The sequence below is a fragment of the Brassica napus genome, unplaced genomic scaffold (genome assembly GCF_020379485.1).
Source record: "Brassica napus cultivar Da-Ae unplaced genomic scaffold, Da-Ae ScsIHWf_138;HRSCAF=249, whole genome shotgun sequence".
Taxonomy (NCBI): domain Eukaryota; kingdom Viridiplantae; phylum Streptophyta; class Magnoliopsida; order Brassicales; family Brassicaceae; genus Brassica; species Brassica napus.
The window spans coordinates 52761-68839 of NW_026014806.1; the positions used below are offsets into that span (position 1 = coordinate 52761).

General features: G+C 31.5%; 2 protein-coding genes and 1 pseudogene across 2 annotated transcripts; 2 read left to right on the forward strand and 1 right to left on the reverse strand.

The window, feature by feature from the left end:
• Positions 1 to 4450: 4450 nt before the first annotated feature.
• LOC125597227 (meiotic recombination protein DMC1 homolog) lies at positions 4451 to 6365 on the forward strand. The gene is made up of 5 exons (XM_048772003.1): positions 4451 to 4459; positions 5520 to 5603; positions 5666 to 5734; positions 5833 to 5911; positions 5997 to 6365. The coding sequence occupies exons 1-5, from the start codon at positions 4451 to 4453 to the stop codon at positions 6176 to 6178; spliced, it is 423 nt and encodes a 140-aa protein (XP_048627960.1). The 3' UTR covers positions 6179 to 6365.
• A 3966-nt stretch (positions 6366 to 10331) lies between these two features.
• On the forward strand, positions 10332 to 12560 carry LOC106455065 (annotated as a pseudogene).
• LOC125597229 (transmembrane emp24 domain-containing protein p24beta3-like) lies at positions 12327 to 13913 on the reverse strand. The gene is made up of 4 exons (XM_048772004.1): positions 13585 to 13913; positions 13081 to 13267; positions 12866 to 12973; positions 12327 to 12649 (listed from the first exon to the last, which is right to left on the reverse strand). The coding sequence occupies exons 1-4, from the start codon at positions 13807 to 13809 to the stop codon at positions 12516 to 12518; spliced, it is 654 nt and encodes a 217-aa protein (XP_048627961.1). The 5' UTR covers positions 13810 to 13913; the 3' UTR covers positions 12327 to 12515.
• Positions 13914 to 16079: the final 2166 nt, after the last annotated feature.

Consider the following 16079-nt stretch of genomic DNA (forward strand, 5'->3'; position numbering starts at 1 on the left):
TTGGGCCAAGTAAGAACCAGATCAAATTTTGACATTACCAATTCTAATGGACAATCCACTCCAAACTCTAATGGGCAATTCACAGCAAGTTCAAATAATGTGTAAAATAACTTAAATTTTTTTTCCAAAAAATATCTTAAACTTTCAACAAATATTAAAAATTTTGTTAATTGAAAATTATAAATATTTATTTAAAAATTTATATAAAATATATAACTAATTGCAAAATTGAACTTAATGTCATTACAAAAAAAAATTCATGAGAGAACAAAATTAACCATATAATACATTTATTTTCTTATTGTCTTGCCAATTTAATTCATTAAAATATCAAATTTTATTTTATAAACATAAATAGTCATTTAAAATCATACACGATAAATAAAAATAAAATGTTTAAGTTTTCTATAACATTAAACACAAATGTAAGAAAATATTAAATTTACTAAATATTTGTAAATTTTAAATTAAAAAATCAGAAAAATAAACCCGCGCTTTTAAAGCGCGGGTCAAAATCTAGTTATTCTTTTAAAATTGTTGAAGAATAAGTTGTTCTAAAAAATTAGCAAATTCACAAACCAACTGATTAGATGCGTTTAAGAAAGTTAGCATTATTTAGTCACATCTATTATCACCAATGTTGTTCCAACACTTAATCAAATTTTAACCTAACAAAAATATTTTAAAAATTTCTACCGGCCGTTCTACGGTTGTAATTGTTGTTTTCTTTAAATTATAACTAGATGATAACCCGCGCTCTGCGCGGAGTGATTTTTTAAAAATACGTTGTATTTAAATAGTATACTTTGCTATGAATAACTTTTTTTTACATTTGAATCTTAGGAGTAGACACTCGGGTACCATTTGGTTCGGTTCGATTTGGTTCGGTTCGGTTTGTTATGATCTTTGCGAGTTCGATTTAATTTGAATCTTTGCGGGTTTGGTTTGAGTTTGGATTCGGATAACTCATTTAACTTTAAAAACAAAATAAAATTCATATATACTTTAAATATCTCAAAATCTAAAAATAAAAATAATATATAACATATAAATTTGAATAATGTATGCCAAAATACCTAAACTTAAAATAAAATTTGGTTTACCTTAAATATTTGGATATGAAATAAATAGATATTTTAAGTAATTTTGGTATTTTGAGTATCCTTTAACTATTTTAAACATGTACTTTTAACTATTTATATATATTTTAAGTATTTTGGACAACTTAAAAACATCTTATATATTTTGTATATTCTTTAAATATTAAATTTAAAATAATTAATATATTGAAGTATATAAATATGGTTCGAATATATTCGGATACCCGAAATAGTTTGTTTCGGATCCGGTTCCATTCTGGTTCTCTAGATACCAAAATTTTGAACCCGTTCGGATATCTAACCAATTTTGATTAAAGTTCATTACTACCTTTCGGATTATATTTGGTATGATTTTTTGGATTCAGATTTTTTGCCCAAACCTATATTTTTTATTGTAACAAAATTTTAAACGAAATTGATGATGATTCGTATTGATTTTGGGTATGCAATCATTTTTAGGCCAAAATACATTCTTCAATGTACGTGACCCATCTAGTTAAGGAAAACAATGGACTGAACTAAAGAAAACATTACCATTTCAGATTTTTAATCGACACTTTCAAATTATTCATTTTCGGTATTGTGACGAAGAGAAAGGGAGTAAAGGTCACGAAAGCAAATTTGTTGTGCAATCCATATTCTCGCTAGGTGATTTCAATAGCTTCTAAATAAATCTTTGTTGTATCGACTGAGATTTAGTAATTTATAGACGTTTTAAAAAATTCAAAATATAACATATAAGAAAAAATCTAATTTTTTATTATATAGTTAATGTGATTGTTTAATTTATTTTAAAAATATAAACTTTCAAATATGAGAGAATCTCGTAATAAATAAATTGTATTAAGTTGTTATCAATTATTTGGTGTGCAAGTCAAGTTAGTATGAATAATATCTTGTTAAGAATCTTGTAGATAAGGATTATATTTTTGAAATATTTGCTGAATAATATCTTTGTAATTTTCTTGTAGATAAGGATTATATTTTCGAAATTAGTAGTTACAAATATTTTTTAAATAAATAATACATGTAATTCCTAACTTATACTCTCTTTTTTTTTAAATAGATTTTTATAAATAGATATCATATTTTGACACTTTTGAAATTATATTAAGGAAGTTTATATAATGACAGGTATCTCTAAGTCTCTAAGTCATGTGTTCATAATGGCATGTATCTCTAAGCCTAATACAAAATCAATCAACTTAGAGCCAAGTAACATATATACAAAATGAGGTGTAAAAAGAGTTATCATATCTAGTCTATTATAGAAGCAAAGAGGAACCAAACATATACATGTTCGGTATAGAGAAAATTATATGATGTTGATAAGAGAAAATTATAAATCAACTTAGAGCAAAGTTTAATCTATTGTAAAAGAGGTCCAAGTGAGAGTTATTGAATTGCTAGTATAATTGTAAATATACGGTATAGTTTAATAGAGTAGATAGAACATAATTCAAGTTAGTATGAATAATATCTTGTTAAGAATCTTGTAGATAAGGATTATATTTTTGAAATATTTGCTGAATAATATCTTTGTAATTTTCTTGTAGATAAGGATTATATTTTCGAAATTAGTAGTTACAAATATTTTTTAAATAAATAATACATGTAATTCCTAACTTATACTCTCTTTTTTTTTAAATAGATTTTTATAAATAGATATCATATTTTGACACTTTTGAAATTATATTAAGGAAGTTTATATAATGACAGGTATCTCTAAGTCTCTAAGTCATGTGTTCATAATGGCATGTATCTCTAAGCCTAATACAAAATCAATCAACTTAGAGCCAAGTAACATATATACAAAATGAGGTGTAAAAAGAGTTATCATATCTAGTCTATTATAGAAGCAAAGAGGAACCAAACATATACATGTTCGGTATAGAGAAAATTATATGATGTTGATAAGAGAAAATTATAAATCAACTTAGAGCAAAGTTTAATCTATTGTAAAAGAGGTCCAAGTGAGAGTTATTGAATTGCTAGTATAATTGTAAATATACGGTATAGTTTAATAGAGTAGATAGAACATAATTCAATAGAACATAATTCGTTTGGTTGTTATAATATAATATATTGTTGGTTTAATTTAAGTTATTTGGTTTTAATTTTATTGTATAATTAATTGTAATTAATAGGATATGGTCCATAAATTATGTAACACACTAACAAACTTGAAACAGTCCAAAACTTAAATGATAACTTTAATGGTAGATAAATTTAGGACTCTATTTTAATAGAGTAGATATCAAAAACATTTTACAAAATATATTATCTCAGATCCGACAGATTTGCATTAATTACCCATTTGCAACGACTTTATATTGGTTACAGTACAGACCCAAATGTTATTCATAAACTACTCTACAAGTTTATGGTTTCTAGAAACTACGAAATTGTTGTTGATGCTAATTATTTATGCAGCAAGATCAATTTTTCGGCTCAAAACTACCACATTTGTTTATTAAAAATACCACAAAGCATTTAAGAAATATTCTTGAACTTTTATTCAGGCTTGTCGCGCGCTTGCATGCAATCTTTTCAAAATTTAAAGGAACCTTTTTTAAACCAAGTTGTCATAGTTTTGGGATATTGCTTCATAGCTTTTATGGAAACATATCCTAAAAATTCATAAAAAAATTCAGTGTTGAAAATATGTAGCAAATTTTGCTATGCAAATCAATGTAGGAGATGGCAAAATATAATTTTTACTACTGATGACTGCTACCAATTTTGTATTGATCGCAAATTTATAAAAAAAAGCTTACATGTAGAACAAATAATTATAGAATTATTGTGTTATTTAGTGGCTAATGATCACAAATTAATATATGATATTCTTATTTAATCATTACAAAATACTGTATAACCTCTTTAAATTAATACTCTATAAATTAATATACACTATAAATCTCTATAAAATAATATAATTTTATAGTCCCAAATTGAGTTTTTGGTTCAATTAGTACATCGATAAATTAATATATTTATAAATTAATAAAAAAATTATAGTTTTGGTGTAGTCCTAACATTATTAATTTATAGAAGTTTCACTGTACTGTAGTACAACTTTTCGTCGGTTCATGTATATATGCAATTACAAATATGTTGCAATTTGTGATAAATTTATATATATATATATGTAGAGAGACTACATGGGAAGAGTTAAAAAAAAGAAGCATGCTTGAACCAACAGAGAGTGGATCCAAATGTTGCTTTCCAGCTTTACCAACGTATCACCCACATTACTGCCACTGCTACATAAACTGAAGGAGAGAGAAATTGAGATACTGTGATGATGATCATCATGATATATCGATGTCGATGATAAATTGATGATGATGGCTCCGGTATGCGTACCCTAAGAGCTGTAGCTAGCTAGGACCATGGATACATTATACATATCTCTGTCTTTGTAACTTGTACGTACGCAGAGCATGGAGTTTACTAAAACGGAGACGTTTGGTGGGTCGTAGTGGGGTTAGTGAATTTGCAAGTGGGACTGAGTCTATGTGTTATAGGATATGCAACATGCAAATGGTCCCCTTCTGTTCTCTTTTTTTATTAAAATAATTTAGTGTCTACTAAGGAGGAAACATCCCTTTTATAGATTCACACCCATAAAATGCAAGTTTTTCTTTTATTTGATTTCATGATCTACAGTATTCTGAAACTGTGGAAAATGTACATATATAGAATGTGTGCTCCGAACACTCCTGGCAAATTCGTCACAATATACATTATCATGCTCTGAGTGTACGTATTGGTTGTTAGTTCATGTAATTTTTTTTGAAAAAATTATTGCAAAGGCGACGATGGTATATAATAGAAGTCATATGATAAATAAAGTGTGTATAAAGTTTAAGAAATACAAAAAGAACATATATAAAAATGGTTCTTTTGTAATCCACTTCTTTTGATATATGAGAGATTCGTTTGAGTGTACATGTGGCCTTTCAATCGAGCCTATTCTGTCTGTATCTAGGCAACCGCATTCCACATGTACCTTTACAACAGAGAGCTTCTGTAATTCGTTTTTAATATAATCACAAAAAATGAAGCACAACCACATATGGGCTGTGAATATATATGCAAACAAAGTCTCATAGTATGACGTCTTTGAGTCCAAGAACAAATCCATGCGAACTTTATAATAATCAGCCTAGGAAGAGTTGGATATGAGTTTCAAAAACACATTAACTGGTATGAGAGCCGGTTGGCAAAAATCTGCAAAAAAAAACAAAAATATACTCGTCGATTCGAGGAGTGACTTCAGTAGGAAGGGGACGTATGTAGCCGAGATCAGTCAAAGATCCTGAAAGCTTCGATTGTGGGAAGATTAGACTCATTGTTCTTTAACGTGAAACTTTTAAGGCTAAAACTGAGATTCATAATTTATGATATTAACAGATCATTTATGCTCGTGCTTACACCTGTAAGCATCAGTACAACTTGCTTCTTGGTAAACAAGAAAGCATGTCTGATTATTTCCTCGTGAGTTTCCAATCGACAAAAACATAACATGAATTTAAGCTGAGCTTACCATTGCTTTCCAGATTGTTGACTCGATCATTGCTTTATTCCGAGTGGATTTCACTAGAAGATGGGAACTTGCTGATCGCCAGGTTACATTACTAACATAAAGCATTAACAAGATATAGCTGTGCTAAAAAGGTGGAAAGCTTCTCTGCTTTTCTCAAGAAGGTTAGTTTCTGTGTTGCAGCAAAAACTAGCTCAGACGCTCTCAAGGATAATCAAAATTGCAGAGGAATTCAATGTTTCTGTCTACATGACCAACCAAGGTTTGCTTTACTCTAGAAGGGAAGGATTCTTTTATTGGTTGCACTAACCTGATAAGGGGATCATCTTTTGATATGATAATTGAAGTGATATATGATCCAGGGGTGGAATTAATGTTCATATCAGATCCAAAGAAGCCAGCAGGTGGTCATGTTCTTGCTCACGCAGTCACGATCAGTCTCAGTTTCAGGAAGGGCAAAGGAGAGCAACGAGTCTGCAAAGTCTTTGCCGCTCCTAATCTCCCGGAAGGCGAAGCTATATCCTTTTGAAAAAATAACATTGAAAGTTTACTTGATTATTCATTACTTTCTTGTTCCCTTAACAAAATAATCACATTTTCCAGATTACTCCCGGAGGGAGGCGTTGCAGATGCCAAGGGCTAAAGCCACCCTACAGGAGTAGAGATGGCAATTTTGGACCTGGACCACAGGCCTTTTCCATAAAGGAGTGCTACGGGGCGGGGTTTAGTTAGCCCAAAAAGAGAAAGCCTCGCGGGATGGGTTCTTTCGGTATTAGGCCTTTGGTGCGATGGGCCACCAGTGGACCGCATGATAGTGAAAACCCGCCTAACCTTGGGCTTTTTTTTTCGATTTTTCAACTGAAAATAGAAAAAAACGAGAGAGACTGTGAGGATGGCGATCTAGTTTTGATCTTCACCGACAAACTATGGAGCTCCGGTGATGGCGGTTTGGTGTTCGATGATTCTTCCGGTCTCCCATGCGTCTTTGATTCTTCCAGAACTGTGCGAGCTCACTTTTCACCGAAGAAACTGATGGAGCTCCGACGATGGGTTCTTCAGCGATGGTGCTTCCAGACTCTTCTTCCTACATGCATGTCACAGGTATTGAAAGATTCAACATATTTTGTGTTTATAATAAATTTTTGGATCTAACTATTTTTTTAGGTTGTTTCTCTTCGATCCACCACCGGAGCTTCTATTCTTCTTCGATCCACCACCGGAGCTTCTCTTCGTCTTTGATCCACTACTGGAGATTCTCCTTCGCTGCATGCATGTTCATCTTCTTCTCCTCTTCACTGAACGTGTACACAATTCTTCATATTTCAGGCTAGCTAGACTGATGTTTAGTTGCAATTATCTTTGTCCCGGTTAGCTTGATGTTTAGTTACATTGCTTTGCAAACAACAAACTAAAAAGTTCTGCACCATTTAAACATGTACAACTAAAGAACAACAAGAAACTACTTAAAACTACGATTGTAAACAAAGCCATTTAGATTCTAATTCAAATTTGCATCTACAAAGCGTACTGATCATGAAGTTTAGATGGTGCAGGCAATGGAAGATCAGACGTCCAATGGGCTGACCCGCAAAGGCCCATACATATAGCAGGCGGGTTTGGGCAGCCATTTCGGAGACCGGCCCGCGCAGGTCTGGCCCTCCATGATTCGCTTGAAGCCATTCTTGCTGCGGTCCGGGACGGGACTGGACAACTTTTTTGCCATTTCTATAGAGGAGCTCTTTATTATATCATCTTACATATGTTTATTTTTTACTTGTTTATTTCTATTATGTTTTGACCCACATGACTTTACTTGGGAAGTTATTTCACTAATTGTGACTGATTTATTACTGTCATTTTTATGCACTGAAGCATATGTGTATAAGTCTTTATTACTAGCCCGCTTATTGTTACCACCAGGTAGAGCTCCAACGCAATAAGCAAGTTTTAAGAGTGAAAAGATGATTTCTAAAATATGTGGAAACCCAGCTAGAGAGACCAAAAAAGTAAAAAAAAAAAAAAAAACAACAAAGAAGCCTTTCCAGTGAAAACAACTCATAGCTTACAAAGAAGCCATCAATTTTATTATTCATCGATGCTCTATGGATCAACCAAATAATCAAGCCATGAAAAATGGTCTAGTTCATTAGAGATGAAATTTGTTTCACTTCCTTTTTGTTTTTTTTTTTTCTTTTGTAATTTTTGATACAAATATGATAAATGTTTTGGCGTACGACAAATATGTACACAATGTCCTTTTATGTCGCATTTATTGCAAACATTTCAAGATTTCTTTCTAACATCCCGACTTTTTTTTTATTTTCGATGAAGTTCTCAGTTGTTCTTTTATCATAAGGATAAAATCTTCGTTGTCACCTTTTTCCACAACCATGATAGCGGTTTTTACCGTGTCCACGTCCTCATACCTCCTAATTATTATAACCAAATGATGCAACATTCACTTCAGAGAACAAATCAGATTCATTAGGACTAGCATGATGGTTCAATGTTACAATTTGATTGCTCCACGACAAGGAAAACTTACATCAACTCCAAGTATTGGGTATATCCATTCGCCTTGTATTTGCTGCATGACTACATTTTCACGATCGAACATGAAGAGATTTATCTCTATCATAGCATCATCACTTATCTTCTTTCCACATAACATTTTCCTTGATGTAATTCCGAACATCCCAAAATTATATCCACTAATACTTTTGTAGTCCTGGAACAAAAATTGGATCGACTCGTGTTTGGATTTCGGTATAAGTTCACATATCTCTTGTTATCAAACCTCTCTTTTGAACATTGCCAAAATATCTACATGATCTTCTTTCTTAATATATTTATCGTTTAAACCATCATGTATGTAGTTTCGTAAAAACATCATGTCTTTTTTCTTTTTCTCATACGACATAGTTTTCAATTTATTGATGGTTTCTAAAAGTTCATTTCCTCTTAGGTCCATTTTTACACTGACAGACCATGTCATATAATTATTCCCAGTAATATCAGCGACAGTTATTTCGAGCTTTGTCAAATTCTACATTATAACTGGATTAATAAAATAGTAATATAAAAATATAATAAAATCATAATTTGAGTGCATAGTACACCATATTGACTATTTTATATTTATGAATTCAAAGCCTTCCTATATGATCCGAGGAGACAAAGTTTAACATGTTGATCATTTCATATTCATGGAGACAAAGCCTACTATGTGATCTTTTGATCGTAAAGACATTGTCTATTATAATGAGAAATTAGGAAAGGCAACACAAATCATCTTAGTACAAATAATAAACGTAGAAAGTAAAGCTATCACTCTGAAATAAAATTAAATAAAGTAAAATATATTGAAACATAAATTAAATCTCAGCTCGTACATGATAAGAACGCTCGTCATGATAACGTGTTGTAACTTATATGAAAGATATATTTATGAAATATATATTGTATTTATGTTTGACATGTTATTAATACATATTATTTTATGTGTGGTAGAAGAAATATCAACGACAAAGAGACTTTTTCATAGGGCTGGGAAAAATATCAGTAAGTTTTAATTCGATTTGTTATCTGTTTTGTTTCAAACTGAAAATTCGGATATCCGTAACCTTACAAAGCTAAACAAATATAATATGAAATATTCAAAAGAAACAAATCAAATTAACTTTTTATTTTAGGTAAGTTTTATAATATTTTTATTTATTATATTAGTTATTAGAATTTTAAAAAGAAAATAATTTTATATTTGCACCAAAATATTATTATTTTATATTATCTTTGGATTTAAATTTATTTTTAAATTTTATTTTATTTGTACATATCGAATAAGATATTCGTTTAAAAATATAAAAAAATTCCGGATATCTTGAACACCGAATATTCGGATAACTACAGATCGAATCGGATAACTGATTATTTGGACAAAACAATTCGGATCACAAATATCTCAAAACCCGAATATTCGACTCGTGCCCACCTCTCATTTGTAAAACACTTATTACTCTTTCTATATTATATATCTCATATTTTACAAGAGATGTTACTATATCTAAGAAAAAAAGAAAAGTATACTCAGTTATTTAAACGGCTAAGAGAATAAGACGAGGTTAATAGGATAAATCTTATCCTCTTTAATAAATAAGCATTATTTAATATTTTTGGTAATAAACTATGTTGCATGGAAACTCAGTTGAAGGTACGTTTCACGTTTCGGAAACGTTTCAGAATCGAAATATTTCGGAAACTCGTGGAAACGCATTGGAAACTCGTTTTTAAAAATCTCAGTTTGAAAACTTAGTGGAAACTTGCGTTTCTATTTTGGAAACTCGTGTTTCTGTTCTGGAAACGCTAAAACTTTTCAATTAGTTATGATTTGTTGTTATGATTTTTATTTTAGTTAAACTATTTAATATTTAAGTACTGAGTTTTTGTTATTTTAAAATTTTTATATGATTTTGATGTTTAATAATGACTTATTTTCTTGTATGATTAAATAGAATGGATATTTGTTTATTTGTATTCTAAGATATAGTAAACATAATAAAAATGAATGCAAATATATATATATATATGTATATATTTATAGACGTTTCTAAAATGTTTTCAAAGCATAAAAAAATCAAAAGTTACGTTTCTACGTTTTGAAATGTTTTGTTTCAACGTATCCGTTTCCGTTTCCATGCAACCTAGGTAATAAATGTACTTAAGACTGTTTTAGTCATTTAGATGATTTTATCGAAAACAAACTAATTTTAGTTCACTAAACCATTTTGAACAAAACTTTGGTCAAAATTTTGTCATTAATTACGTACCGACGAAAAATTGGTTGGTCGTAAATTAAAAACAGTTTGACCATTAAATTTTGATAAATATTTCACTAAATAAAAATTGGTTTTTAGTGAAAAAATATATTACAGATTATTTTAGACATTTATTCATAAGAATATACAAAAAATACCAATATTTTAAAAAATATTTATGGTATGCCTATAAAGAGCGCAATGTTATTGCAACCCCAATTCAATTTATAAAAGAAAAGTGAAAAGAACAGAAGCATTTCCAAAGCAAGCAATAGTGCAAAAAAATCATCTATGGACGGTCCGGAGAATAGCCGCCTTAAAATCGTCAGTCTCGACACCGAACTGTCCATAGAGACTATTCCTAATGAACTCATCATCGAGATACTCTCAAGAGTACCTGCGAAATCCATCGCAACTTGCCGCCGCGTCTTGAAGGAATGGAAATCCTTACTTCTTACTCCAGCTTTCACAGATTCTTTTCTAACCATTTCATCAGCGCAGCCACGTATTTTGCTCACCTTTAAATGTAGCGGTAAGTGGCATTTCTGTACAGCTCCTCAGCCTCAACATCTTGATGAAGAGTTAAGTGTTGTAGAAGCAGATTATCATATGAGATTAAATGGAGGTTCGGGACCCGAAAGCTGTCTATCTGTCCAGGGATTTACGTGTCTTATCGATCGACCGAAAATAATGGGAAAGTACGAAAGGGTTCCTGTGATATGTAACCCTTCCACGGGCCAACACCTAACTTTACCCAAAGTTAAAGCGAAGAATTCTGATTTGAGAACCTTTTTTGGGTATGATCCCATCAAAAAACAGTTCAAGGTTCTGTGCATGACCGTGACAAACTACAGAAAACAAGTTAACTCCAAGGAGCATCAAGTTCTGACGAAAGAGAAGGGAAGACTATCCTGGAGAAAGATCATATGTTTGTTTCCGCATTATCCTGAACGTGAGAGAGATGGGATATGCATCAACGGGATTTTGTATTACATAGCTCGGTCGGACAATACTTGTTTGATAGCATCCTTTGATGTTGGGTCTGAAGAATTTAGACTAATAAATATGCCGGAGGGCTCTAACTTAACTTACATTTCGGCTTTGGTGAATTTCAAGGGAAAGCTATGTGCTGTGGTGGTGAATAGTGGTAGTCATGGTGAGTTATGGGTTCTAGACGATACCCAGAAAGAGAAATGGTCCAAGCATAGCTTTGATTCCCCAAATACAGATTTTGGAAGTAAAGTCAACATGGGCTACTGATACAGGTGAAATTGCTTGGGTCCTAAGTCGTTGGAAAAATCCATTCCATGTTTTCTTTTACAACCTGGATAGCAAGAGTGTCAGAAGAGTTGAAATTAAAGGAATTGATGATAAGGTATTGCTGGGTAAAGATCGTGTTATACAACATTTAAGTGTTACAAGCTATGTTGAAAATGTTATGATTCTGTAATAACTTTGGGTCTAATCCCCGGTTTGGTTCTAAATGTTTCCTTTATTTGATCATTTCTGATTTGTATAATAGTTCTGTGAATGTTTCTCCGTCTTGGTTGTTGCTTATGGATATTGTCTTGAATTTATCTGAATTTCTTTTTCTAATTTGACTCTCTTTCAATCTTACTCGACTCATGTTTTGTTTTTATAAAAAAAATTATACACACTTATGTATCACTTACGGATTGCGTCGAGTTAGAGAAGAAAAAAAAACTACATAGCAAAAGATGATAATTTTTTTTCATAGGAAATTTCACAATAGTAATTTTACTGCTATTTCTTTGGTTTAATTTGCTTGCTAAAGCTTGTTATGGCGAGCGTGAATGCTTTAAACAAGCCAACAATGATCATAGCAGAGAGAAGAAGCAAGAATATAGTAAGCTTATCAAGTTTCTTCATGTTAAAACATAAGTAAACTTAAGCCAAGAAAGATTGTAGACACTGGAAACAAAATAAAGGAGGTCTTTTAGCTATTAGGGTCTTAATTAACTAACACTTGTTTGATTGTGTTTACCGATTCCAAGACAATAAAAAAGGAGATAAAACCTTGAAATTATATGTTCAAACCCTGTTGTATGCAACCGACTTGCTGAAGAGCTTGCGGATGTAGAGAACCTGAAGACCACTTGCTGCTGCTAGGAAAATGTACTCTCCTACTGTGTAGAATATCACTCGCTTTCTCGTGCTCTCATTTGCTGCACCAAAAAAAACAAAATCCATCACGAAAAGTAATGTCAGATCGTAAAGGTTGAATCTTTTAGGGCCAAACAAAGGGATCTAAAGGTTGTATCTTTTGGGGACAAAAACATAGTCTCTAAAGTTATGCTGCATCTGAGAAAGTTCTTCATATCACGGGAAGAAAAATATACAAAAAAACAAAATGTAAAAGATGAATGGAGAGGAAAACTCACTATGACGGTGACGGGTATCACGTGCTTTCAAATACTTTTGCTCCGAAACAACCGACTCCAAAGCCTCTCTCAGCTCAGCTATCTTAACATTCACCGGGTCCAAATGCTCTGAGAAGCATTCAAGCAAACAGGAGAAAAACACAGCATCAACAACAAGAAAACACAAAACAGTCCCAACTCAATGCTCAATATAAGGAGGATGAACTGAAACAAACCGTCTTTAGCTAAGTCATGCTCGTTGGGGATATGACCAACGTGAATGTAGAAGGAGACAGTTTCAGGAGTAGAGTAAGGGTTGTGGAAACAAAACTTGTACATTCCACTTCTTGGTGCCTTGAACTCAAACTTATCTCCTGATGTTCCCTTCAACGTATGTACTATGTTCCCAGCAGGTGACGTCACCTATATCAACAATCCAAACCATTAAACACACTTTATCCAAGTCAATCAATTATCGAAAAATTCTACAAATTTCGATATAAAGCCTACAAATTTCAATACAAATTATACAATTTTGATTCCAGTCGAACTTTATCTCGAAATTCAGATCCGAAATCAGACAGAATAAACCAAATCGATCGAAATTCAGACACAATCAGTCTGAAAATTTCATGGTAATAACTAATAACATATCAACCAAACATTCACAACATCGAAAGGAAATACATCTAAACCGGGATGATCTGATCTAAACCGGGAGAATCGAAAAGATGTCTCACCGTGAAATCCAAACCGGGATGATCAGATCCCCAGAAGATATCATGGTCGACGACGACGAAGTTTCCGGAGACGTTATCTCCTTCGTAGAGGACATACTCTTGTACGCATTCATCGTCGCTAACAGTAACCGAGAGCGATGAGATTCGCTCGATCGAGCTAAACAGTATCAGACAGACCAATACAAAGACATGGATCTTCGAGCTCCGCGCTTGTCTTCTCTCCATCTAGATCTTTTACTCTCTCCTTTGGATCAAAATTTTCCGTTTGTTTCTCGATAAAAAATGCGTAGGGCGTGGCGTGGAAGAAGACGAGACGATTTAATTGCGTTTAGTTGAGTAAACCAGAAACCAAACCGGGTTAATGATGAAACGGTGACGTTTGGGAGCGGTCAACTGATTTGCCTCTGGTCTTTAAACATTAGACTTTATGATGGGCTTACCTTGATATTTGAAGGGACAATTCTCCTACATAAACTATTTTCAAGTTTCACAAAAATAGATCACAAGAAGAAAAATGAATATAGATATATAAAAAATAAAGAAAAACAAATTTTTTTTTAGAATTTTTAATTATATATTTTTAAATTTGAACTTTTTTATAAAAAAATTTTCCTTTTTTTTTTTTTTTTTTCGAATTTTTTTTTTATTTTTTTCAAATTTTCTTTTGTAATTCAAAAATATTTTCTGAAACTATTTTTAAAATTTTTATTTTATAAATTTTTAACTTCAATCTCAAATCTAAACCCTAAGGTTTGGATATTAGTTAACCCTATGGTTATAAATGTATATTTACCTCTTTAATAAAATAGTTTGAATATTTTGATTCTTAGAGTTTATATTTGTGACATAAACTTTTTTAGTGTTATCCTAAAGTATTCCCCTATTTGAATCTTTACCCGAACAACCAGAACCAAAAACTACACCAAAATAGCAAGAACTATTTTTGTTGGAATCAAAATTTACCAAGAACAATAACTGAAAAAGATCCTCGAAATGTAAAATGCAAATGGAGAAATTACATGTTTACTACTAGATTTATATGCTAACAATTATTAATTGGAGGGGAAATTGTTAGCATATAAATCTAGTTTTAAAAAAAATACAAACACACAGGTAAGGGATAAAAGAGAAATGAAGCAGTAAAATTAAACTATGGCAAAACAAAGAAATGAGAGCCAAAATCGAAACCTACTCTTGGGTGAGAACACAACTCAGTCAAACGAGCAATTTCATTAATGCATTGGCTGAAATGATTGTATTAACAAGAATAATGCCATCAATCATATACTCAAATGCCAAATGGACCAAATGAGAAATATTAAACAAATACAACTTATGATATACACTACACACTACTCTATTTTTACGCTTGTAGCACTATTGATCTGAAAAACAAAACTCATTTGCTATCATATTTCACTATAAATTCTGCACAAAATCATTACACTCGCATCTCAATCTCTTGAGTTCTACTTATTACTTAACAGCCATTCAGTCTGTTGATTGCAAAGAATAACTAATCAGGCCCTCTTATTGATTGATATTTTACAACTATTTGATTGTCGAAGTACTGTTTCAACAATCAGGAAAGCAAAAATTATGTTGTTCTTTTCTCAAAATTGAAATCATAAAATAAATAACTAAAGGGCATTGCAAATCAAGGGCCTTAATACTAGAATTTTAATAAGTGAATCAATAACTCAATCCATTATGGAGTGAATGACGAAGTAAGCACAAAGAGCCAAGTTTTAGTCGTCCTCCATGTTGAACAAATGAGCAATCTAATATGTTGACTGCAAATGCCCAAGTCAGAAAGAACAAAGACAATCAATGATACATCATATGTACTGGGGGTACAAACCAAGAGGGAGGAAAAGACGAAAGAACAATTTTATTCTTTTTTTTTTGTTAAAAAAGAACAATGTTATTCTTACAATCGTACACTATACACTACTTTTAAACTTATTATTCTCTACACTTACCTTTGCAAAACGCTTCCAAACTTCAGTTATAAGCTAATTTACAACGATATTTCACTTTAAATATGCAAAAAATCATTAAATTTCTTTCTAATCTCAATATTTCTGTTTATTTCTTAAGAGATACAATGTTATCTTTGCAAAAATAAATCCAATCCTCCCATTATATACTACTATAGTGGTATTCCGGCCGTACGCGTCGGGTTCATATGTTTAATTCTTACCTGAATTTACAATTCATTTTATGGTCTTAGTAAAGAATATATGTTCAAATATAAAAATGAAAATTTATTCTTTCTAACTCTGATTCTGCTCTACATATTGGATTCAAAAAAAAAAAAAAAAAAAGCAGCTCAAATGTATCCAAATTCAATTTGAAAACCCTAAATAGATTAAGGTTTTCTCTGTTTCTTTTCTTCGATACACCAATTGAATAAACGATTAAACTTCTTGATTCCAGCTCTCTGGACGATCATTTATATATTCTGATCATACTTTACATGTTATAATATGTTA

What these genes read in the sequence shown, in the direction of transcription:
- LOC125597227 (XM_048772003.1), top strand. An exon ending in GCATGTCTGATTATTTCCTC is followed by an intron (nt 5,604 to 5,665) that starts GTGAGTTTCCAA and finishes ATTGCTTTCCAG; the next exon opens with ATTGTTGACTCGATCATTGC. An exon ending in TGTCTACATGACCAACCAAG is followed by an intron (nt 5,912 to 5,996) that starts GTTTGCTTTACT and finishes TGATAATTGAAG; the next exon opens with TGATATATGATCCAGGGGTG.
- LOC125597229 (XM_048772004.1), bottom strand. Translation starts at nt 13,809, where the DNA reads ATGGAGAGAAGACAAGCGCGGAGCTCGAAGATCCATGTCTTTGTATTG. An exon ending in ATCCCGGTTTGGATTTCACG is followed by an intron (nt 13,268 to 13,584) that starts GTGAGACATCTT and finishes TTGTTGATATAG; the next exon opens with GTGACGTCACCTGCTGGGAA. An exon ending in TGATACCCGTCACCGTCATA is followed by an intron (nt 12,650 to 12,865) that starts GTGAGTTTTCCT and finishes TTTTTGGTGCAG; the next exon opens with CAAATGAGAGCACGAGAAAG.